The following is a 24,459-nucleotide window of genomic DNA, read 5'->3' as shown; positions in this document are numbered from 1 at the left end:
TGATACACTATTACTCACTGATGTTCATACATTACGCAGATCTCCTTAGTGGTCATGTTTAAATGGTAAGAGAAACAATGCAAAATTCAGCATCTGAACCGTTTGGAAGTGCAGTTTGGTGCCATTAAGTGCATTCGCGCTCTTACGCGACCAATACTGCCACCCATTTCTAGAATCTTCTCCGCTTTTAAGTGTATTTTTTTTAAGATTTTATTTATTTGTTTGACAGAGAGAGAGATCACAAGTAGCCAGAGAGGCAGGCAGCGGGCGGGGGGCGGGCGGGTGGTGGTGAAGCAGGCTCCCTGCCGAGCAGAGAGCCCAGTGTGGGGCTCGATGATCCCAGGACCCTGAGATCCTGATCTGAGCCAAAGGCAGAGGCTTAACCCACTGAGCCACCCGGGCGCCCCTAGAACCTTCTCTGCTTTTCAGACTGAAACGCTTACACCCATTAACCACTAACTTCCCGTTCCTCCACCCCCCAGCCCCTGGCAGTCACTCTTACTGTCTTTATGAATCATACTTACACGAGGAACCTCGTATTCATGAAATTGTACAATACTTGTCTTTTTGTGGCTGGCTTATTTCACTTAGAACAATGTCCTCTAGGCTCATCCATGATGTAGCAGGTGTCCATACCTCATTCCCTTTTAAGGCTGAGTAACATTGCAGGGTTTATATAATGCGTATTTCATTTATCCGATCATCCATCCATCCAGAAGCACGTGGATTGCTTCTGTCTTTGGGAATGCTGTTGGGAATCATGCTGCAGTGAACATGACTGTATGATTCCTGTAGTTTTTGCCCAAATCCAGGAACCCATTCAGGTTAGCGTATCATGTAGAGCTGCCTCGTCCCCTTAGGCCTCTCTTATGACCACCCTTTACAAAATGGCACACACACACACACACACACCCCTGTCCTTGCCATCCCAGCCTCCTGCCCTGCTACCCTTCTCTCCCTGGCACTGTCATTCATTATGAGACAGACAAGGTGTCTCACCGATTGTCCCTTTGGTATAATTTTGGGCATTTGCAGGAAGAGACCAGTGTGTTTTGTCTTTCTTGCCCCTGCTGGATGCCCAGTGCCTAAAACGGGGCAGGCACGTAGTTACAGGGGTTTGGGTGCTGTGGGGGCAGTAGCCTGTCCTTGGAACCAGCAGCAGGGGGTACCAGAGTATCAGTGATATGTATGGCCCTGAAGTCAAGCTCCAGGGTGATCTCCAATTTAGATTCTTATAATTAATTGTTAAGCTTTCCCATGAAACTAGGAGTTCTGAGGTCAAGGACTACTTTCTTGTTCATCGCTGTATTCTTGGTGCCTAGCACAGTGTGTGGGGCATACAGGGTCCTCAGAAGAAAGCAGGTCTTGCTGCTGAATAAATGAATGTTTACACCCTCCTAAGGAAGGCATGAAGAGGTAGCTACTCATTCGTGCCTATATTGTGGGGTTTTTTTCTGTAATACTTAGTACTTGTGCCCAGGGTGGGGAGCATTTAGAAAGGAACCAGATCGCCTCTTTTTTTCCAGAATATTCTGTCAGTTTCCTTCTCATTTTTTTCATTATTCTCTGTAGTGCGTTCCCAAAGTCAGAAATAGACTGAGCCTTTTCAGATCACCAGAAAGGTGTGTGTGCCTGCATGTGATTCCTTTCAGCAGCCATTTCCCATGCCAGGTTCAGGATGCAGGGCCCAGCCACCAGTCCCTGGGGGCTCATGTTTGCCTATAAGATTGTCCTTCGGTGCGTAAGTGCATTAAGGGGGCTGCCCTTGGCCCCCCGCTGTGGGTGCCCAGCTGGAGAAGCCAGCACCAGATTGCAAAGAAGGAGACCCTCCAGTTCATCTCGAAGGACAGACGAGCCCACAGGGTTGGGATAGGGGAGGGGGCAGGGAGCTGAGGGTTCTGGGCCATCAGAGTAGCTCATCCTAAAGCTCCTGGGCCCCAGGGCTGCACATAGTAGGTGTTTGGTGGACATTTGTAGAATGAATAAATAAATAAACAGGCTCCTGGGGTCAAGGTTGCCCCTTGAGGGTGGGCTTTTTGTTGTTGTTTTTCTCTAAGAGCAAATGTTTATGATTTACAAAAAGTTGGGACCTTTGCATGAGAATTTCATAAATTTCCACCCTGCTAGTTGTTTATCTTTGGGATTCAGTAAAGACTGAAAAGAAATAAGGAAAACAAGGGAGATAATTTTGATTAGAAAGCAGAGGGAAACAAAAGGATCTTACTTCCAGGGCGCCTGGGTGGCTCAGTGGGTTAAGCCTCTGCCTTCGGCTCAGGTCAAGATCTCAGGGTCCTGGGATCGAGCCCTGCATCGGGCTCTCTGCTCAGCGGGAAGCCTGCTTTCCCCCCCTCTCTGTCTGCCCCTCTGCCTACTTGTGATCCCTCTCTGTCAAATTAAAAAAAAATAATAAATAAAAAAAAGAGGATCTTACTTCCTCAAAATCACTAGGAATGTGTAACAGTAGACTAAGGCATCCGCAATGGAGGAGGTCTGGGAAATCCACAGGAAGTGGGATTTTAGCAATTTTGACTTTCCAATATATGTTCTTATGGGCGGTTTTGTTCTTTTCCCCTCAGGCTCATCCTAATTAGATTGTGCACTCTACTGGTAGAGTTGCCTCGCTCCTCTGTTTCTCTCAGCTCTCAAGAGGCAGGTGTCCTTGACCTCTGGTTCTTCTTGTGTTTCCTCAGGCCAAGCCATTCACAGGAAAACTCCCTGCCCAGCAAACTCTACCCATCATGGGAGAGAAACTGCACCAGGTTTTCCACAATGTCCTGGAAAACCTGACCAACGTCATGAGTGGCTACTGTCTGCCGGAGCCTATTTTTAGCGCAAAGGTAAGTCACGTGCAAGGGGCAGGTGTGTATTCTACACACGTGTGCTGGTGGTCTGTGTGAAGAGCCAGGAGGGTTTATGCCATGAGATCTGAGGTCTTTAGTGACGTAAGGTAGAGAATATACAAATAAACGTTTTAGAGTGGAAAGTGTCCACAAACGTTAAGCTCTTCCCGTGGCCTCCTGTTCTGTTCCCACACTATGCCAGCTGTCTGGATGCATAGAGGGAAGGGGGTGTGGGGGAAACTGGGCATTCCCCTTGGAGTCAGGGGGCCGTTCCACTCAGGACTGTTCCAGAGGTAGCCAGGTATAGATGTTTGCTCCTTGTGTCTGGACAGGTTGAGTGTGTCGGGTGCCCTGTGGAGTGTGGCGGTGCCCATGCCCCCCACAGGGCCTCCAGCTAATGCTCTGGTCCCTGCTTCAGCTGAAGGAGTGGGTGCAAAAGCTCATGATGACACTCCGGCACCCGTCACTGCCGCTCTTGGAACTGCAGGAAATCATGACCAGCGTGTCTGGCCGCATCCCCGCCCCCGTGGAGAAGTCTGTCCGCAGGGTGATGGCTCAGTACGCCAGCAACATCACCTCGGTGCTGTGCCAGTTCCCCAGCCAGCAGGTGCGTGTCCCCCTTCCCCCAGCCTCACTGGGGGGCCCGCAGGCGCCGCCTTGGGAGCTCCATTTCCGGCCGCCATGGCCTCTGATCGAGCACTGAAGATGGCGCCCAGGGAGCATTTCCTTTTGAGCCCTTCACTACTGAACCCCAGCATTTTCCCCAAAGTTGTTGAGATGAACACAGTTATGGGGCCTTACTCCGTAAAACTCGGGTTCAGAATAGGAGTTAGCAGTTGGTACAAATACAGGGAACATTTCCCCCAACGCACTCTGGCTGAAGCAGAGGGAGTTTGGTTTCTCTTGCTAGTCTGTAGCTTTGATTTTCTTCCTCCGGTGTTTGTAAGGTGATCATCTTGGGACCCTATGTATGTAGAGTAATTTTAAATAATGGAAAACATTCCAGAGTAGTATGACCTATCTTTAAGAATTCTATGTTGGCCTGATTTTGTGCTATTTTTTTTTTTTTTTTTTTTTTGCGGAGGGAGTGTTGCTTTATCAAGCATTTTCAAGGTAATTTGCATTTGGAAGAATGTCCTCTGTCAGTTTTCTTCTGCCCTCTGTCTGGTTGGAAGGGCCGCGTACCATCATGGTGCCCCCACCCACGTGGCTGTGATTTGTGGAGCTGTGAGTCAGCATAGATCTGCCGGTCAGCATAGATCAGGTCGTTCCTGGAGGTCAACTGCTCTAGAGCTTGGAATGTTATTCCATCATAAAAGGGAATCTAATGCCGATTTATACCACAACATAGACATACCCTGAAAACGTGCTAAGCGGAAGAAGCCAGTCATAAAAGACCACGTGTTGCATGGTTCCATGTGCACGAAGTGTCCGAAAGAGGCAAATCCATAGAGACAGAAAGTGGATTAGTGGTTGCCAGGGGCTCAGGGGGAGGACTCAGGAGCAGCTCTGACTGGGTATCAGGTCTCTTTCTTGGGTGATGAAAATGCTCTCAAATTGGATAGTGGTAAAAGGTTGCACAACTATACTGAAAAACACTCAGTTTGTTGTATACTGTAAAGGCGGGGGTGCCTGGGTGGCTCGGTCTGTACATCTTATAGCTCTTTTTTTTAAAAGATTTTATTTACTTACTTGACAGAGAGACAGAGAGAGACAGCAAGAGAGGGAACACAAGCAGGGGGAGTGGGAGAAGGAGAAGCAGGCTTCCCGCTGAGCAGGGAGCCTGATGCAGGGCTCCATCCCAGGACCCTGGGATCATGACCTGAGCTGAAGGCAGACACTTAACGACTGAGCCACCCAGGTGCCCCAGATCTTATAGCTCTTGATCTTGGGGTCATGGATTTGAGCCCCACAATGGGCATAGAGCCTACTTAAAAAATGAATGAATGAATAAGGGGAATACTGTGGTATGTAAATTATACCTCGACAAAACTCTGAAGAACCCCGGTTAAGAAAAGTACCTCTTTGGAGTTTGTTGTTGGCACAGGTTTTTCATTAAAAATACTTTGTGTTTTCAAAAACAGTATGCTTCATAACACTAAATTTAGTTATAAAAACAAGACCCCCACACCCAGTCCACTACATTTTCCCTGGAGTTGCAAACTCCCTTCCTTCCCCCAGTCCGTTCATATTTGTGGAGGAGAATAACACACGGGTCTTTACGGGACTGTCGTCAGTCTAAGCTCAGACTCATCAAACACTATGTTGAACCGGATGAACAGCTATTTCCAGGTGGCCAGAGAGGACTTTGGAGCTGAAATTTTCAGATTTTGAATGAGACTTGGGTGGGTCGTCCTGGTGACTCCTGCATGGTGACCAGATAGTGTGGTTATGAGTGGCCATGCCTGTCCTGTGTCCCCATCCAGATAGCCACCATCCTAGACTGTCACGCAGCCACCCTGCAGCGGAAGGCTGAACGGGAGGTCTTTTTCATGAACACCCAGAGCATCGTGCAGCTGGTCCAGAGGTGAGTCCTTGGCCCTCTGTGCGGGGCGGTTTTCACGTTCATTGTCTGTGCGTTACCCTAATACACCACTCTGGGGTTCTCTTCAGGGCATGCTCCAACCAAGAGACAGAGCACAGTGTCCAGAGACCCTGATTACAATCCCGGCATAGGTATTCCTAACCCAGAAACCCCAAGCAAGGCCCTCTTCTCCTGTGGTCTCAGTTTGCCAGTCTGTAAAATGGGAATAAAAACCCTTCACCCACAATTAGTCAGTCTGAGTTACGAGTGGATTAACGCTTCTGAAGTGCCGATACACAGCGAGTCCTTGTGGTAGCTTTGCCTATAGGACCATGGGATGTGGTGATTTTATAGGCCATCCAGGACTCTACAGATTATCCTGTGGTTTTGAAATCACTGCAGAAGAGGGTTGATGAGGAATTTGTATTTTGAGTAGCCCTTGAGCGGGGAGAACTATTCTGATGACAAGAAGAACCACCCTGTTGTGTGAAAACTCTACCTCGTAGGAAAGCTGTGCTTATAAAGACAGAATTGAAACAGTTTGAAACTGGAGGAGGTGAAGTGCATGCACGGTCACCATGTGCTGGAAACAGAGGCACAGAGAAGTAGGGCTCTGGGAGACTGCCCTTCTTTTCAGGGAGTGCCTTGGCTCACGGGGACTCACACAGCCTATATAGGATTGAGCCAAGGAAGGGAGTCTTAGTGGGGATTCCCCACGAAGAGTGAGTTTCACTCCAAGGGCTAGGAGGGGAGACCCTCCCCAGAACCCTTTGGCCGCTAACCTTAAACCCACACTTTAGCTTCAGAGAAACACCTAGAAGAAAATGAACAGTCTCCTGGCAGGTTTTTCTGTTAAACATAAATATCACAGCTCTGTGGGTTTTTTTTTAAGGTTTATTTATGTTAGAGAATGCAAGCACGTGCATGCATGTAAGTGGGGGGAGGGACAGATGGAGAGGGAGATTCCCCGCTGAGCATGGAGCCTGACACAGGGCTCAGTCATTGATGCAGGGCTCGATCACACAACCTTATTAAGGCTCGATGCAGGGCTCGATCACACGACCCTTTTAAGAGTTGGATGCTTAACTGACTGAGCCACCCAGGCACCCCTCAAAGCTCCGTTCTATGTATTTTTTTTAGGTCACGTTTGAATAAGTGCATGTTTTAGGTTCTTCCTTTTGTTGTCAGTGACTCTGGGGTTAAACTGGTCTTAATGCCCTTAAAACTCAATGTCCTATCGCTTAGGAAACTCAGTTTCCCACATGCAGAAATGATTTAGAATGTTTTAGCAAACATCCAGGTTAAAATTTGTTTTCTAAAAAGGAAGCGAAATTTACATAGGGATCTATCGATAAACATCTTTCAAGTTTCGTTTAATTATCTTTCAAGCTCTCTTCATACCTAGGGTGGTTAATTGATCATTTTGGTATCAGCTGTGTATGCAAGGCTGACCCTTTTCAGCCTCCTGTCGTTTCTCTCTGGGGATGGGCAGGAGCCATCCAAATGCTCAGACTTGGACTCTGGCTGGATGTGCAAGTCACTGCTGTCCTTGGCCTGCAGAGTGCGTCCAAATGAACCGACTCGCACATCGCTCCCAGCCTTGAGGATTAGGAGATACAGCCTCCAGATACTGGGTTACTGTTTTTCTCCTTTTGGAAGTCCTAAAAGCCCCGCTGTAGACGCAGGCGCCACAGGAAGTGGAACTGATGGTTCAAGCAGCCTCTCCTTCCTCTCCAGGTACCGCAGCGGGACCCGCGGCTACATGAAGGCGGTGGTGCTGGACCTCCTGCGGAGATACTTGCGGGTGGAGCACCATTTCCAACAAGGCAAGAGTTGCCTCCAGCACTGGGGACAGCCCCATAGGGCGGGAGGGCCCTGAGCCTTACCGGTTTGTCTCCCTCTAGCTCACTACGACAAGTGTGTGATCAACCTCAGGGAGCAGCTGAAGCCAGACATGTCCCAGGTGCTGGACTGCATCTTTTCCCACGCACAGGTGGCCAAGAAGAACCAGCTGGTGATCATGTTGATCGTAAGCAAGAAAGGGCGCCCTGTACTCACTGTGGGAGTGGCTTGGCGTCCACAGACGTTCTGGAAAGGGCCGGAGTATAAATATTCTCGCTTTTGCTGTTCATACTGGCTCAGTCCTGACCTTGTACAATGTAAACACATGCATGTGGCTGTGTCCCAATGAAGCTTTGTTTATAAAACCAGGGAGGGGGTGGGATTTTTGAGTCACTGCAGGAGATCATGATTCACACAAAGCACCTACCAGGCACCAAGCACTCCCAACATGCTTTACAAATACTAATTTAATTGTCGCAGCAAGCAATGCACGTCCTGTTCTCACTCACTTTGGCAGAGCATGGAGTTGAAGTAGTCACTTTCCCAAGGGCACCCAACTTCTAAATGCAGAGCTGGGATTTGAACCCATGGCCTGGCCCCAGAGTAGCGAGTTACTAGGCAATAATGGGATTCTGAGTCTTGTGGGAGGATTATTATTTCCCTCCTTGGAGAAGCGTTGAGTTTCTTCGTTCTTATTTTTCTTCCTACTAGATGATAATTAGCATCCGTTATAGGTAAAGATGTTTTTCCTTGATATGGTTCCTGACTGCCCCCTTGGAAAATGTAGACTCCGCAGATAGTAAGAGAGATGAAGAGAGAGGTGGACTTGGCTTATAGCAAGAAGGGGCTGGAAGGTTTTTGTTTTGTTTTGTTTTGTTTTTTGTAAAGATAGTAAATATTTTAATCTTGAGAACCACACAGCCTGCATTGCAATAACTCAGCTCTGCTGTTGTAGCGTGAAAGAAGTCATAGACAATCTTTAAGTGAATGAGTGTGGCTGTGTGCCAATAAAACTTTATTTACAAAGATAGGCAGTGGGCCAGATTTGGGCTTGGGCCTATAGGATAGTCAACACCCTAACAAGATGGATTCATAAATACTGATATATTCATAAATACTGATATTTTGATGGATTCATAAATACTGATCATTTTGAAATCTAGGGTAACATGAAGATCTCTTAATCCTAGCTGGACACGAGAATCTCCCGGGGTAGGTGTAGGGGAGCTTTTAAAAGACACAGATGCCCAGGCCCTACCCTGGTCAGTTAATTCAGGCTTACTGGGGATCTGGGCCAGGCATTAATACTTTTTGAAAGCTTTCCCAACGGGAAACTCAAATGTAAGCTCTATGTTATATATTATCAGTTTAATGTTCCATTTCTTGGGTGTTTTAATAGCTCTTTAGTTAGCTAGGAGATCTTTTTTCTTGAGGTACAATCTTAGTGGGAAGGATCATGGTGTCTGTAACTGACTTTCAAAGAAAGAAAACATCTATGTGCGCACATGAGTGTGTGTGTGTGTGTGTGTGTGTGTGTTTACCAGAGAAAAAGCAGACGTGATAATAGTAGTAAAAGTTTAGCAGTTGGTGAATCTGGATCATCAGTATAGGGATTTTCAATGTATTGATCCTTAATTTTGTTTAAAGGATTTTTTTATTTTAGAGAGAGTGTTGGGGGAGGGGCAGAGGAAGAGAGAATCGGGGAGAATCCTCAAGCAGACTCCCCGCTGGGTGTGGAGCCCAACCAAGGGCTCGATTCCAGGACCCTGAGATCATGGTCTGAGAAAAAATCAAGAGTCGGATGCTCAACCGACTGAGCCCCCAGGCGCCCCAACTGATCCTTAGTTCTTACGTAGTTTTTGAAATTATTCAAAATTAAATTTGGGTGGAGGGCTTTCCAATGGATTGCAACATGCAGCCATGATTGGGAACTTATGCCTAAAGAGATGTCCACTCTGCAGGGAAGGCCACTGCTAAAACTGCATATAATGCTTTGCAAAATACCTCTGTTGGATAGAGGTTTTATCAGCTGAGTGTTTGTAAAGCAAGGCATGCCTGTTTTCTGTTAGCATCTGCTCTCCATTCAAAGGCCCGGGGTGAAAGCTGTGGATTATCCTGCTCTTCGTTATTCTTTGTGTACATACTGACTCTCTTCTGGGCAGGAAGGTGCTAAAAATTATGTACACCAGAGCACAGCCTAGTGGAGGGGGCCCCAGACCAGAGAACTAAGACACTTGCTTGGGGCTTCTCAGTGAAGGGGGCTGAAGATGTACCAGGTGTGGTTTGGGGGATGTGTGGCAAGATCCATTATTCTTTTGGCTCTCTTGGTTCCACTTGTTGAAAACGATGAGTTCTTTGCATTTGATGGTATTTGGTGCCTAGGAGACTTTCCGGAAATACTTGTTAATTGAATATTTACTTGGAAATGAAATTGTTTGAGTCTTTGAGGGGACTCAGTTTCTAAAGCAAATCACAGTGGGGAAGGGAGAGAAAGTTTAGAATAACTATGTGATTTCTTCTGCACAAACAGGCTTGTGTGTTTGTATACAAGTGTGAAATATTAATGTGTTACAAATGTTCTGGTTATGAAAACAGAACAGGCTCATTCTAATTAGGGAAATGCGGAGGCAGGTGTAGAAGGAAGGACCCATGGTCACCCCATCTGGTGACTTCTTGGAGAATAGTCTGGGCTGGGGCAGGGATGGGGGCGTGTTGCTGGAGAGTCACATTCCCAGCAAGTCATTGTTACGTCTTTAGCGGGTATTGGGGAGCGCCTGCTCTGAGCCCTTCCCAAGCCCTGCTTGCATTTAAGGCATAAGGAGGAGATGCACAGACCAGGTGCTCACAGACCTCTGGTCTCTAGCCAAAAGGTCCCTTGTTCCAAAGTGGGAGGAAGGATGCTCATGGGAACCACAGTCCCTCTACTTCTTCTGCAACTCCAAATCCTCCTTTCTGTGAGAAGCTGCCCTTGACATCTCCAGAATGTTCCCCCGGGGACTCCCAGAGGGTGGCTTACCACCCTCACTAGAGCATCCCATGTGAACCTTACTCTTGTTTGTACCCAACTCTAGCCCCCCTCCTCACTGTTCTCTGAAACTGTCAAACCCTTAAGTCAGGCAGGAAAGAGAAGCCTTGAGGACAGAATAGACCGGGGTTTGGATATGGCTCGGCTTTGCCCATGCTCTGTGGCCTGGGGGCAGGGCACACTGCTTCTGAGCCTGTTTCCTCATCTGTAAAATGGGAATCATATCGTAACTCCTCAGAAGGGTGGGAGGGTTTGGGGAAATGAATGTCAAGTTTGGAGTTGCTTGCCTGCTAACAGCTGGTTATTAATAGTGATATAGGTAAAGACTTAATTGTATTTTTCGTCCAAGCAGGTGTTTAGGGCACGGGCATGATTGTCAGGCTGTGCCAGGGATGCCCAGAGAGCTTAGGAGCCATCTGGCTTGTTGGGGTACCTGCACCCCCCCAGCTGAGGGCGAGTGCTGGCTTGTTTCATTCTGACGGAAGAAAGCCATTTGGATTCTGTCTTTGTCCCCCAAAGGATGAGCTCTATGGTCCAGACCCTTCCCTGTCGGAAGAGCTGACCTCCATCCTCAACGAGCTCACTCAGCTGAGCAAGAGCGAGCATTGCAAAGTGGCCCTCAGAGCCAGACAGGTAGGGTCGTGGGCTGCCATCCCTGCCCCCTCCTGTCCCTCACAGTGCACAGCCCCTCTGCTGCTGTTCTCTGACCCAACTCGGGGCCTGGCCCTTGGCTTCTCCCCTGTAAGGTTGGCTTCCCCGTCCCCACCCACTGCAGGTCCTGATCGCCTCCCACCTCCCGTCCTACGAGCTGAGGCACAACCAGGTGGAGTCCATTTTCCTGTCTGCCATCGACATGTATGGCCACCAGTTTTGCCCAGAGAACCTCAAGGTGAGGCCGCCGCCCTCGGTCCCCCTTCCAGAGCACACGCTGGGGCCTGGGTGGGGCGTCTGGGAGACATGCTCCCCGTGCCGTCGGTGCGCCCGCACCTGGGTTCAGCGCACAGTTGGAAACACTAATGCTTTAGCCCCGTGTGGCCGGGGCTGCCTGGGGGGGCCTCAGGGAGCCTCTGGGAAAGGTCCAGTCACGCAGGATGGACAGGGTATCGGGCAGCAAGGCTCCCCCAGGAGGGGCCATTTTAAAAACTCAAGTGTCGTGGAGCTTACTGGAAACCACGCACACTCGCATGGCTGAGTCATGGCTTCATCTTTTGGGCTCCCCCACCCCACACCTTTGGATCATTGCAAGCCTCCAGCCACCCTCTCCACCTCTGGACGGGGAACCTTAGGTGCTGTCCTCCCAGAACCATTGATCGATGCTGCATGCTGGCAGCATTTTGTTGACAGAACCACTATGGGTGTCCCCTCCCTGCCCCATCCCTCCACTCATCTGACCCGTGGTTGAAACTTGCTCACGTTGCCCTTCCTTCCCTTCCCATCCCCTAGAAACTAATACTCTCCGAAACGACCATATTTGATGTCCTGCCCACTTTCTTCTACCATGATAATAAAGTCGTCTGCATGGCATCCTTGGAGGTAAGTAGGAGGGAGGCCCATCCTCCCCAGCATCCATCCCCAAAATACCAGTTCTTGCACCCACTGCCTGCCGGCCATGCCCCTGACCCCGGGCCACGTACCTCAAGTGCGGGATCCTGTCCTTCTCTCCACGAGGTGGGGACTGTTGCTACACCCGCCTTCCAGGGATGGGAACTGAAGCTCAGAGTAGTGGAGCCACTTGCCCCATAGCTGGCGAGTGGCAAGCCCAGGACTCACACGAGGTCCCCCTCCAGAGCTCTTGCTGATAGTCCCCGTCGCCTCCTGTGGCATCCCGGCCTCACTTGGCAGAGCACTTCTAGATACTAGCCACCAAGAGCCCAGCCCCTGGTGCTGACTCCCTGCCTCCCTGTATTACATACCTTTGGAAGACTCATCTGCTGGGAACCACAAAAGCTGGGAGGAACCTTGGTGACAAGGTCAGGTGACCTCCCGCTGTGATGGGGCCAAGAAGGGAGCGACCAGCAGCACAACCCTCTGATCTTGGAGTCTCTGTTCCCTATGCCCCCACTCCCTCTTCTTTTTTTTTTTTTTTTAAAGATTTTATTTATTTGACAGAGAGAGATCACAAGTAGACAGAGAGGCAGGCAGAGAGAGAGGGAAGCAGGCTCCATGCTGAGCATAGAGCCCGATGTGGGGCTCGATCCCAGGACCCTGAGATCATGACCGGAGCTGAAGACAGAGGCTTTAACCCACGGAGCCACCCAGGCGCCCCCCACCCTCTTCTGCCACCTTTGTAGAGCCTGTGGTCACCTGTCCTGGTACTGGGTCTCCATGGGAACCGTTTGGGGCTTGCGAACATGTCACAGCCCGAGTCTCCTTGGCTTGCAATCTTTGCCTCCCGCCTGGTTTCAGCTCAAATCCTTTTCGGGGGCACCTGGGTGGCTCAGTGGGTTAAACCCTCTGCCTCCAGGGGTCCCAGGGTCCTGGGATCGAGCCCTGCATCGGGCTCTCTGCTTAGCAGGAGTCTGCTTCCCCTGCCCCGCCTCCCTGCCTGCCTCTCTGCCTACTTGTGATCTCTCTCTCTCTGTCAAATTTAAAAAAAACAAAACAAAACAAAAAACAAAGAATTCTTTTCAGGTCTCCGTGTTTCTAGGAGTGAGACCCAGTAGCGTTCATTAGTGCCTTTTCCCCCTCTTTCCAATGTTCAACTATATGGAGACCCACTGTGTGCTGGGCGCTGAGGATAAACCAGGGAACAGCCAGTGTGCCCTGAGGCAGCTTGTCTCTGGTTTGGGGAGAGACACGTGCTAAATGCTTCCTTCTTTACCACACGATAGGGTTGCAGTGGGAGTGCAGCTGTTGCGCTGAGAAGCAGACAGCAGATAGAACCTGACGGGGAGGGTCAGCTCCCACTTGGATGAGAAAGTGATATGAAAGCAGGCATTCAGAGCGAGTCAGAATTGGTGCAGAGAAAGAGCAAAGAGGTTCCCGTCAGTGGGAGCAAGCTGTGCAAGGGTATGAGCTGTGTGACCTCTGCCCGGTTGCCTGCCTTCTCTGGACGTTTAGCTTCTCACACCACAGTAGGGGCAGTAATACCTCACAGGGTTATTTGAAGATAGATGAGTAAGATCTGATGTGTCCAAGCACCTGTCCTATTTGAGGGGCAACCCTATGTCAGACGGAAGGCAGCAGCAGCCCACCTTCTTTGCTTTGTTTGAGTGCTAAATCCCCCCGCCCTTTTTTTTCTGTTGGAGAATTTTCCAGATCTCTTTGAGCATCCTGCCCCTTTGTTTGGCAGGTTGATTGAACACAACCCAACCTTTTCTCCATGACTCAAGATGAGCATTGTGAGCATTACAGTTTTACTTGGTCTACTGAGATGTGTAGAGTTTCGTTTGTGCTCTAAATGTGTGGGTGTCCCTGAGACGAGCCCCAGGTCCGATGAGTCACTGGGAAGACTCACAGGCCTCAGCAGATGGCCATGCTCATGGCTGATTTGTTACAATGAAAAGACACAGAGCACAATAGCAGAGGGACAAAGTGCGTGGAGTGACATCCAGAGGAAACCGAGTACAAGTTGACAGTGGTCCTGTAGGCTCTTTAGATTCTTTAAGGAATGAATTATGACAACATGTGATTTTTTCTTTTTTTAAGATCTTATTTATTATTTTAGAGCGAGAGCACAAGGGAGGGGAGGGACAGAGGGAAAAGGAGGACTAGCAGACTCACCACTGAGCAGGGAGCCCAATGTGGACTCGATCCCAGGACCCTGGGATCATGACCTGAGCCTAAGGCACTTAACCAACTGAGCCACCCAGGCGCCCCATGACAACATATTTCAAATGAGGCTCAGAGACTCAGTGCCCCAGGGGTTTTCCTGGGGGCTGGTCCTAGTATGTAACAAAATATTAAATTCTCAGAAAGAAAGTGCATATTCAACATAAAATCACTCTTTGTACAACTAAGCTGCCATGAACCATTCTTTTTTTTTTTTTTCTTTTTCTTTCTTTTTTTTTTTTTTTACAGAGAGAGAGATTACAAGTAGGCAGAGCAGCAGCCAGAGAGGGGAGGAAGCAGGCTCCCTGCCAAGCAGAGAGCCCGATACGGGGCTCGATCCCAGGACCCTGAGATCATGACCTGAGCTGAAGGCAGAGGCTTAACCCACTGAGCCACCCAGGTGCCCCCCATGAACCATTCTTATCGGAGAATAATGGGAACCCTCCCAAATCCAAGTTCCCAGAGGCTAGCCAAGGGTGTTTTAAAGGACAGTAGTTAGGTCTGCTATGTTAACTCTTGCTACACAATTCTTATATTCCTTATTCAATTAAAAAACTCCCGTCTAACCTCTGGAACTGTGCTGTCTGATATGGCGGCCACTGGCCACATTGTGGATAGTGAGGGCTTGAAATGCAGCGGGTCTGAGTTGAGCTATGCTCTGAGTATACAGTGCCCACCGGATTCCCAAGACTTTGTATGGAGAAAGAACTGCTACTGTATCAGTACTTTTTGGTACTGAGCCTATGTCAAGATGACATGACATTTGGTATTGGGGATGAAATCAAGTATACTGTTAAACTGATATTCACCTGTAGCCTTTTTGTGAAGTGGCTACTAGATTGAAAATTAAAATTGCACATGTGACTACGTTACATTTCTCTTGGGTGGCACCTTCTCTAGAATATTCCATTCTACAGAAGGAATCGGCAGACCATAGCCTGTGGGCCACATCTGGCCCACTGCTTGTGTTTGTAAATAAAGTTTTATTGGAACCCAGGTGGCCCCTTCATGTACATATTGTCCCTGGCTGCTTCCAGGCTGCAGCAACAAAACTGATTAACTGGGATACAGACAGATAACCCGCAAAACCTAAAACATTTACCGCCTAGCCCTTGGCGAAGAAAAGTAATGTAAAATGTGAGCGAATTTGTTCTTTGCTTCTTCTTGGGGATCACTTAGAGATGATTTCTGGATCCCTCCGGCCTGAGCTTTGGTGGGTTTTGTAGACACCCTGCAGTGCCCTCTGTGAGAATGTTTTCTGTGCTTCTCCCTTATTAGGTTTATGTGCGACGGGGCTACATTGCCTATGAGTTAAACAGTTTGCAGCACCGGGAGCTCCCAGATGGCACCTGTGTGGTGGAGTTCCAGTTCATGTTGCCCTCCTCCCACCCAAACAGGTATGGAGTGGTGTGCACCCAGGGGTGGTGTGTGTTCCTTTTCTTCCAAGCCCCGTAGTCCTGGCTCCTGACCCAGTGATTATGTCCGGGGGAGACAATCAGGGATACCGCTTCTCCACCGTGGGACCTGCCTACTTCTCCATTCTCTCATCTCTAAGATGAGATAATCTGGTGGTCTACCGCATCTACCCACCCTGCCCAGTAGAGTAGCCACTACCCGTATGTTGGGCTCTTTAAATTAAAATAGTGAAATTCAGTTAAAAATTTGGCTCCTCAGTCATACAAGCCACACCGAAAGAGCTCAGCAGCCACATGTGGTTTGTGGCTGCCATATTGGATATTGCAGTTCTAGAATATTCTGTCACCATCGAAAGTTCCATTGGACAGTGCTTTCCTAAACCATGAGGTACGATGCACGCGGCATTTAGGGCAGTGTCTGGCATGCAGAAAGTTGGTGAGCATCTGGGACCCTGTGATGAAGATCACTGTGCCGTTACTGCCCGATGGCATGTTGTTGGTCGGCCACCACGCTAAGTGCTTCCATACTCTGTACCATTCAGTCCTCACCACTGTTGGCCAAAAATGTGTTGTCGTCTCCATTTGACACACAAGGAGTCCTGGACCTTGCCTTGGCGTGGGCCCAGTGCTCATTCACGTGGGGTAGGGATCTGAGCCACATGCCTCTCCCGTTGGAGTGCCCTCCATAGCCCCTGCGGGTCCTCTGGAGCCACCGGCTGGGGCAAGTGTGTTGGCCCATCTGGATCCCTACAGTGTTCTCAGTTGGGGTCACCCTGGTGTGACTGTGCCGTTCTCTTACCTTCCCTTTTTTTAATCCATCTTATTTCAGGACCTGAAAGTACCATCCTGGTCAGGTAGAGTGTGTTTTACCTTCAGCTAAAGCAAACACCTCTCCCTGGGATTGGGAGCCTTCTCTTTCCCTCTTCCTCGCTCCTCTGGGTCTGGCTCTCCTGGGGGTCCCCACAGGGCCTGGCTTGTGGCTAGGACAGTCTTGTCATGATTTGGGTGTTGACTTAATCAGATCTTGTCTCTCTGTGGGCAGCAGGATTCATGATTTCTTGAAGCGGGGAATATTTGGATCTCTTGGGGTTTCAAAGCATGTTTTTCTTTCCATTGCTTTTAAGAAGAAGGGTGTTGCTCTGTTATGGATGAAGAAACGAAGTGCTTCTCCCTGAAGACCTCCTTTTATATACACTATTTTTATGTCATTTACTTTTACTCTTATTTTATTTGTTTTTTTAATTTTTATTTTTTTAAAGATTTTATTTTTTTATTTGACAGAGAGATCACAAGTAGGCAGAGAGAGGCAGAGAGAGAGGAAGGGAAGCAGACTCCCTGCCTAGCAGAGAGCCTGATGTGGGGCTCGATTGGGATCATGACCTGAGCCGAAGGCAGAGGCTTTAACCCACTGAGCCACCCAGGTGCCCCCCCCTTTTTTTTTAAGGATTTTTATTTATTTATTTGACAGAGACAGCAAGAGAGGGAATATAAGCAGGGGGAGTGGGAGAAGGAGAGGCAGGCTTCCCGCTGAGTAGGGAGCCCGGTGCAGGGCTCAATCCCAGGACCCCGGGATCATGACCTGAGCCAAAGGCAGATGCTTAAGGACTGGGCCACCCAAGTGCCCCACCCTTCTTATTTAAAAAAAAGATAAGAAAAAAGATCATGTTATTTTGTCCGGTTGAGAGAAAAGGAGACGAAGTGTTTGTGGCCTTGGAATCATTTAGGGGACCGTGGGAGGTGTGGTACAGGGGCTTTTGAAACTGTCTGCGGGTGAGGAGGCATCCTGTTCTTTCCTTGATTCTGTTGTCTTAGCAGTTCAACCCGGTTAAGATAGGAAGGCAGTTCTCCAGAAGCCTGTGGGTCAGTCAGCCCTTGTTTCTTAGGAGGAACTTACACACATATTTGGGTTATTGGTTGTGACCAATATGGGTCCAGGGTCCTATTTTGACCCACAGAGACACTGAGGACCCTGGAGGGATTCCCTGACCAAGTCAGGTCCTTGCTGTGGCTGTTGGCTGGGAGTACCAGAAGCTTGCTCCGGGCCTGTGTCTTCAGAGCAGACTGCCTGCTGTCGCCACCAAATGCCACTCTTCAGGGCCTCCAGGAAGGGCCATGACGAGTGAAGTCCCACCTCCCAGCAGGGCCTGGCTGTAGCACCAGAGCCCCTGTGAATTGGCTCAGGGGACCAGTCCAGGGAGGTTGGACCGGAGGCCAGGAGAGCTGCATGCACAGGGCAGCCAGGACTTCAGGCCAGGCCCAAGGTGCAGGGAGTCTGGCTGGGAGGCAGGACCTGGAGAGTGTGGCCCTACCTGCGGGGGCTGCTGGTCTAGCTCCAGGCAAATGGTCAGCCAGGCCGAATCTTCCCTTGCTTTTCCCCCACGAGAGAAGCAGGACATCTAGACTTTAAAAAAATAAATGAAATTCTTCAACTTCATTGTGAATAGGTAATTAATGTGTCAGAATATATTAAAATGCTGCAGGGACCCAAGTCAGTCTGTGGGCTGAGCTCAGCCCACGCTACCTCCAGTTTGCTTCTCTGCATTTAGCTGTCTGGGAGCAGGGGGTGGGCCTCGATGGTGAGTTCAGGGGTACCCAGCAGGAAGTCACAGAGGCCTCCCCCCACCTGGGTCATGGGTCTCCAAGAGCGCCCAGTATTTGAGGATTCACTAAGAAGACTTAGAGGGCTCAGGATGTGTCCAGCTGGGACTTGTCCCAGTTGAAAGGACATGAAGCAAAGCGAGGGACAGTCAGCAAGAGAGAAAGGGTCATGGGTGCGGGGGATGGGGGTGGGGGAGGAAGTTGGGAGGATACCTGGTGCAAGTTTCCAAGAGTCCTTCCCAGGGGAGTCACGGAGGATGCCCTCATCCCCCAGCAGTTGGTTGTTGTGTGTGCAGTGACCTGTTGTTGACCTGTGTGCAGTGTTGTCCAGCAGCTGGTTGGAGACTCTGTGCCCAGGGCTTTCACGGGGAGCTGCTTGTATATGCAGCCTCAGCCCAGCATGCTCCCAAATCCCAGACTCTGGAAGGAAAGCAGGTGCTCAGCATAGACAATTTGGGCACAGTGAGCCTCTTATCATTTAGGGAGTGGCGGGGACCCTCCACAAGCTCCCAGACACCAGCCAAGGAGCAACCTTGTAAGCAGGTCCCCTTTTCAGAAGAGCAGTGCTGGGCTTGCTCTCTGACTCTCTTCTGAACCCCATCTGATCAACAGCCCCCTTTCGCTTGATTCCAGGGCCCAATTGTCACAGTTCCAGGGGACCCGTTTCTCTTTGCTGCCGGTGGGCAGCCAATCCTGGGGGCAGAGACCAGCTAAGCTCTAATGGGCTGCTGGCTGAGGGGCCAGGTTTGGTTTCTGACCCTGTCTCAGGAGCAGGTTTGACAGGGGCAGAGGTACTGGCTTGTGCCTTTAGAACCAAGCCTGCCCCTTCAGCCAGCCGCCCGGTGCTGGGCTGTCTGGGAGTGGGGGGCACTAAGCGTGTTCCTTCTCTGTGGCTGAGTCCACGATCTGGGCTTGCCCTGGGACCACATTGAGGCTGGACTTGTATGCACGCATACATGTCATTCATCCATTCATCATTCGCTTGTGGAGCTCTTAGTCTGTACCAGGTGCTGAGCAACCAGACAAGACTCCTCAGACCCAGACCCTGTCCCTTCCACCCCCGATCTTCCGTCCTGCTGTGGGCAGGCTCTCGTGCTAGTCTGGCTCTCCGAAGATTCCGGACAGGAACAGCTCTCCGGGCCAGATCTTCAAGCCGCTGCTTCATTCCCCTCTTCCGGTCCCCCCGTAGGATGGCCGTGCCCATCAGCGTCACCAACCCCGACCTGCTGAGGCACAGCACTGAGCTCTTCATGGACAGCGGCTTCTCCCCACTGTGCCAGCGGATGGGGGCCATGGTCGCCTTCAGGAGATTTGAGGACTTTGTAAGGTATCCAGAGTGGCCTAGTCTCTCAAACACCCCGAGCAGGGGCTTCCCCGGGCCCCCACCTGTTAATTTGTATAGCCTGCCTGGCTGTGCATTTCCACGCTGTGAGACTCTGAGCAAATTACTTCACCTCTCTATGCCTTAGTTTTCCCATCTTTATAATGGGGATAAGAGAAGGATCTCCTTATCAGGATCACCAGGAAAATTAAATGAGATAGTGTATATTAAATATTGTATTTAAAGTATAGTTAAAGGGGAGGTGTGCCTGTCTGGCTCAGTGAGAAGAGCATGTAACTCTTGACCTCAGGGTCATGAGTTCAAGCCCCACATTGGGTGTGGAGCCTACTTAAAAAAATAATCATAATAAAGTGTGGTTAAGGTCTAAGTGACATGCTCAATAAATGTCAGCAGTCAGTCCTATTATTACTGCCCTTTCCCCCCACCTGTTTCTCCATGTTGTGCATTGTGTTTGGATTATCTTGTTGTGTAACTCCATAGCAGTCTTAGTTGATTTGGGGAGGTGAACAGCAAGGGTGTCCTGGCCTGATGGGGGACAAGGGGACAGGGGAGCCCACCTGATGGGAGGCAGGGGCACAGAAGCCCAGGGGAAACCCACCTGAGGTTCCAGAGCAGGGGACTTCCTTTTATTCACAATCTCAGATCACGTAGGTTCCTTTTTCCCTTTTGGGGAAAGACTCCATCAATGGTACCTTGGGACCTGGTCAGGACCCCCGTGAGCTCTGCACAGAGCTGGATGGGCTCAGAGAGCAGTGGGTGGGAAGGAACGAGGACCCAAGTCTCTCGTCTGCCCGGAACAAAATCCTGACCTTCGACATCACGGGGCAGCAGCCCCTCAGCCCTACCTGTCTACCCTGCACCCCCAGGAATTTTGACGAAGTCATCTCCTGCTTTGCCAACGTCCCCCAGGAAGCCCCCCTCTTCAGCAAAGCCTGCACTTCCCTGTACTGTGAGGAAGACAGCAAGGTCAGTGTCCGAGCAGGAAGCCCATGCTGAGGAGGGGGCAGGCTGGGGTCCCCAAGTCCTTCTACCACCTGCCTTTGTTTTGCTCTCCCAGAACCTCAGAGAAGAGCCAATCCACATCCTGAACGTGGCCATCCAGCACGCGGACCACCTGGAAGATGAGGAGCTGGTGCCGATTTTCCAGACGTTCGTACAGTCCAAGGTGTGCTGGGCATGCCTCTGGTTCTGCGTCACTGGAGGAGGAAGGAGGGGCTGTTGTGGCAAGGGGTCCCATGTGCCTGAGTCCTGCTGGGTGCTTCAGGGTCACAGGCCTGGCTTCCCAGCCTAGCCCCACCACTCCTCGGAGCCTATAACCTTGGGCGGAAGTGGGTGAACTCGGTAAAGCCTTAGCTTCTTCTCCAATAACATGGGGGCAGCATTTCTCTCTCCTCGGGGGTTGTGATGATCAAAAGACAATGTATGGGGCATCTGGGTGGCTCAGTCGGTTCAGCGTCCAACTCAGGTCATGATCTCAGGGTTGTGGGATCAAGCTCTACATTGGGCTCGAGGCTGGATGTGGAGCCTGCTTAAGGTTCTCTTTCTCCCTCTCCTTCTGCCAAAGCCCCCTCCCTGCCCTACTCTATCTCTTTAAAAAAAAAAAAGTGTATATACTTGAACCTTGAACAACATGGATTGAACTAGGCATGTGTACTCATACCCAGATTTTTTCCCAACAAATATAGTACAGTGCTCCAAATCTATTTTCTTAATAATATTTATTTTTATCGACTTATTTTGTTGTAAGACTACAGTATATAATACGTATAACATGCAAAAAGTGTTGACTGTTTATGTTATCAGTAAGGTTTCTAGTCAACGGTAGGATATTCATAGTTAAGTTCTTGGGGAGTCCAAAGTTGTACATGGATTTTTAACTGTGCAGGGGGTCGGCACCCCTGACCCCCATGTTGTTCAAGGGTCAGCTGTATACCACTTAGCCAGGAAAGAGGGCAATGAATGATGAAATGAGGTAGGATATATACTACTTCGAGGACATATTCAGTACATAGTTGGGGGGGGGATGTTTTTGTTGAAATAACCCAGAAAATTCAAAATCTTTAAAGAGTCACTTCTACTGACTGCCCTATGTGCAAAGAACCTGTTCTTACATAAACATGTGGCCCCTGCTAGCATATATTTTCACCCCCAGAGGAGGGTCGGCTCTTACGTATGCTCAACAAGCTTAGCTGCAAACAGATGTGGAATAGCTTGGCAAGCCTAGGTAGTGCGAACAGTGGGAAGGTACTACGTGACCTCAGGCAGGTTACTCTACCTCTCTGATCCTTATTTTTCCCATCTGTAAAATGCAATGTTGAGATTTCTAACTCTTAAATTAATCAGATCTACCAGGTCTGAATGTTAGTTCTCCTGAGTCGGTCTCAACTTCAAGAACAGTTGGACATTTTCAGTTGTTGTTAGTCTATTTACCTGTACATTGGTTGTACTCTCCGTATTATCCAGATGGGAGGGACACCTCTTACCTCCTCCGACTTGGCATCCCTCAGAGGACCTGGCCTCGTAATTCCTGGGCAGGAGATGGTGAATGATGCTGAGTCATAGGTAACACGTTGAAAGCTTAGGAACGCTATTGTCGTGATTTACTTAGACATGACGTGATTAACCAACAAGGTAATGATGTTCACTGTAGGAAATGTTTAAGGCACAGGCAAATCTGAAAACAAAACCCACACCCCTACCATCCAGTCCCAGGATGAAGATACTGGCATATTTCCCTTCCACGGGTTTCTTCTTGACATAGCTGGTATTGACACTTGGCATCCCACAGTGTAGATAAGATGACATTTGGGTTGGTGGGGCTCATCCTACCCTATAAACCAAATCAAATGATGCTCAAGAAAGTTGGTGTTTCTCACCTGGAGAGAGCAGTGGATGCCAGACTCACCTGCAGAAAGTATGGGCCATAAGGATTCCCCAAGCATGGATGAAGAAGTCGCCCTCTAAATTCTTGGAAGGTATCCAAGAACTAGAAAAGATTGAACATATGTGCTTCTGTACAAAAGTATGTAATATACATTTAACATACTAAAGAGAGGAGAGCTGGAAGATATACACCTGCAAGGGGGAGGACTTTTAATGTTACATATTGCTCTTGTATTTAAATTTTTTTACATTAAGTGGATACCTACCTACATATTCTCCCATACACACATTCATATACATTCCCACACACACTCACACATTGATACACATCTTTAGTTGAGAACAAATGATTGAGGCTCCCCATAACTAGGCTGGTTTCCCCTCATTCAAACCCTTTTCATTTTGTGGTTATCCTGTTCTCTTTGCAACCCACATTCCATTAAGTATTCTTTTGTTTGTCTACTTAACATCTTTCTGAAATGGGGTAAGACTACTCATTTCCCCTAATAATTTTCCTTACTGAGGGACAATTTAAGCAAGAACCGTATTTCCTTGTCTTTTGGGTTTTTCTTTCCCCATAATACTATATATGATAATATTTATTTTGGGGACACCTGAGTGGCTCAGTTGTTAAGCATCTGCCTTCTGCTCAGGTCATGAGCAGGGTCCTGGGATCGAGCCCTGCATCGGGCTCTCTGCTCAGTGGGAAGCCTGCTTCTTCCTCTCCTACTCCCCCTGCTTGTGTTCCCTCTTTTGCTGTCTCTCTCTGTCAAATAAATAAATAAAATCTTTAAAAAATATTTATTTTGCTTAGGGATTACCTAAAAATAATTTTTTGCCCTTCTTGAGTACTTTCTTATTGAAGTTTAACATATGGAAAATGTGTACAAATTGTAAAAGTACAGCCTGATTAATTTTCATAGTGAATTACCAAGCGTAACCAGCATTCGGATCAAAAAGTGAATGTTCTCCTCTCTTCCTTGCCAGAGACAACTGACCACTAGCCTAAGTTTTAACAACATAGATTAGTCTCAACTGTTCTCGAATTTTGTATAAATGCAATCATACAGTGTGCACTTTTTTGGGCTTTTTTACTCATCTTTTAAAAAAATTTTTTAAGTTTTATTTGAAAGAGAGAATGAGAGAGACAGAGAGAGAGAGAGAGAGAGCATGAGAGGAGGAGGGGCAGAGGGAGAAGCAAACTCCCCACTGAGCAGGGAGCATGGTGCGGGACTCTATCCTGGGACTCCAGAATCATGACCTGAGCCAAAGGCAGTTGCTTAACCAGCTAAGTCACCCAGGCATCCCTCATCTTTTTCTTTTAAAGATTTTATTTTTAAGTCACCACCACACCCAATGTGGGGCTTGAACTCACAACGAACAAGAATTGCATGCTTCACTGACTGAGTCAGCCATTAAAAGTACACGATTCAGTGCTTTTTGGCATAGTCATACAGTCATGTAGTCATCATCATGATAAATATATTTTAGTACATTTTCACCAACACCACCTCCAAAAAGAAAACCCATTAGCAATCACTCCCTGTTTTCCCTCAGTCCACCACCCTCCCCACTGCCCTAGGTAACCATGAATCTACTTTCTGTCTTTGATGGATCTGCCCATTCTGGATCTTTCATGTAAATGGAATCCTGCTACATGAGGTCTTTTGTGACTGGTGTCTTTGAGTCAGCATTGTGTTTTCAAGATTCAGCCATGTCAAAACATGAAATATCCATACTTCATGTCTTTTTGTAGCTAGATACTATTCCATTGTGTGTTTGGTTTTTAATGCAGAAAAATATCCTTGTGGATTATGGACTCCGAAGAATCACATTCCTGATTGCCCAAGAGGTCAGTGCAATTCTCAGTATCATCCTATAATGTGTGATAACATTCCTCAAGACTCAGTACTGTTGATTTAGTGATTATTCTGTTGATGGGGGTAGAAGAGAGCAATTGCTGAAAAAGAGAAGGCTTTCCAAATGATTCATTCTAGAAGCAGATGGGCTATGGTTTAAAAAAAATTACAAAACAAGTATATCAGTATTTAAATGAATCTGAGTTGATTTCATTGTTTTTTTGTATGGATTTCTTTTGCAGAAAGAATTTCCCAAGTTTTTCACGTTTAGAGCAAGAGACGAGGTATGACATAGAGTAGTGGTACTGTTCTCACTTCCCTGGCGTCTTGGCTCTTCAGGAAGAGTATATAGTCCCCAGT

General features: G+C 48.6%; 1 protein-coding gene across 6 annotated transcripts in view; it reads left to right on the top strand.

The window, feature by feature from the left end:
• The window catches only part of ACACB (acetyl-CoA carboxylase beta), a 125,788-nt gene that overhangs the window by 70,435 nt on the left and 30,894 nt on the right, over window positions 1-24,459 (top strand). For all 6 annotated transcript variants that reach the window (XM_046024233.1, XM_046024227.1, XM_046024228.1 and 3 more), the window contains 14 exons: window positions 2,691-2,837; window positions 3,259-3,447; window positions 5,267-5,367; window positions 7,102-7,190; window positions 7,269-7,393; window positions 10,751-10,864; window positions 11,007-11,120; window positions 11,675-11,764; window positions 15,281-15,399; window positions 19,205-19,342; window positions 20,224-20,323; window positions 20,415-20,522; window positions 24,036-24,092; window positions 24,342-24,383. In XM_046024233.1, the coding sequence (XP_045880189.1) occupies window positions 2,691-2,837; window positions 3,259-3,447; window positions 5,267-5,367; window positions 7,102-7,190; window positions 7,269-7,393; window positions 10,751-10,864; window positions 11,007-11,120; window positions 11,675-11,764; window positions 15,281-15,399; window positions 19,205-19,342; window positions 20,224-20,323; window positions 20,415-20,522; window positions 24,036-24,092; window positions 24,342-24,383 (1,533 nt within the window). The remainder of the gene's footprint in view (window positions 1-2,690; window positions 2,838-3,258; window positions 3,448-5,266; window positions 5,368-7,101; window positions 7,191-7,268; window positions 7,394-10,750; window positions 10,865-11,006; window positions 11,121-11,674; window positions 11,765-15,280; window positions 15,400-19,204; window positions 19,343-20,223; window positions 20,324-20,414; window positions 20,523-24,035; window positions 24,093-24,341; window positions 24,384-24,459) is intronic.

This window comes from Meles meles, chromosome 12 (assembly GCF_922984935.1).
Source record: "Meles meles chromosome 12, mMelMel3.1 paternal haplotype, whole genome shotgun sequence".
NCBI lineage: Eukaryota > Metazoa > Chordata > Mammalia > Carnivora > Mustelidae > Meles > Meles meles.
The sequence above is the reverse complement of the archived record's forward strand: the minus strand, read 5'-3'. Positions and strand labels throughout refer to the sequence as shown.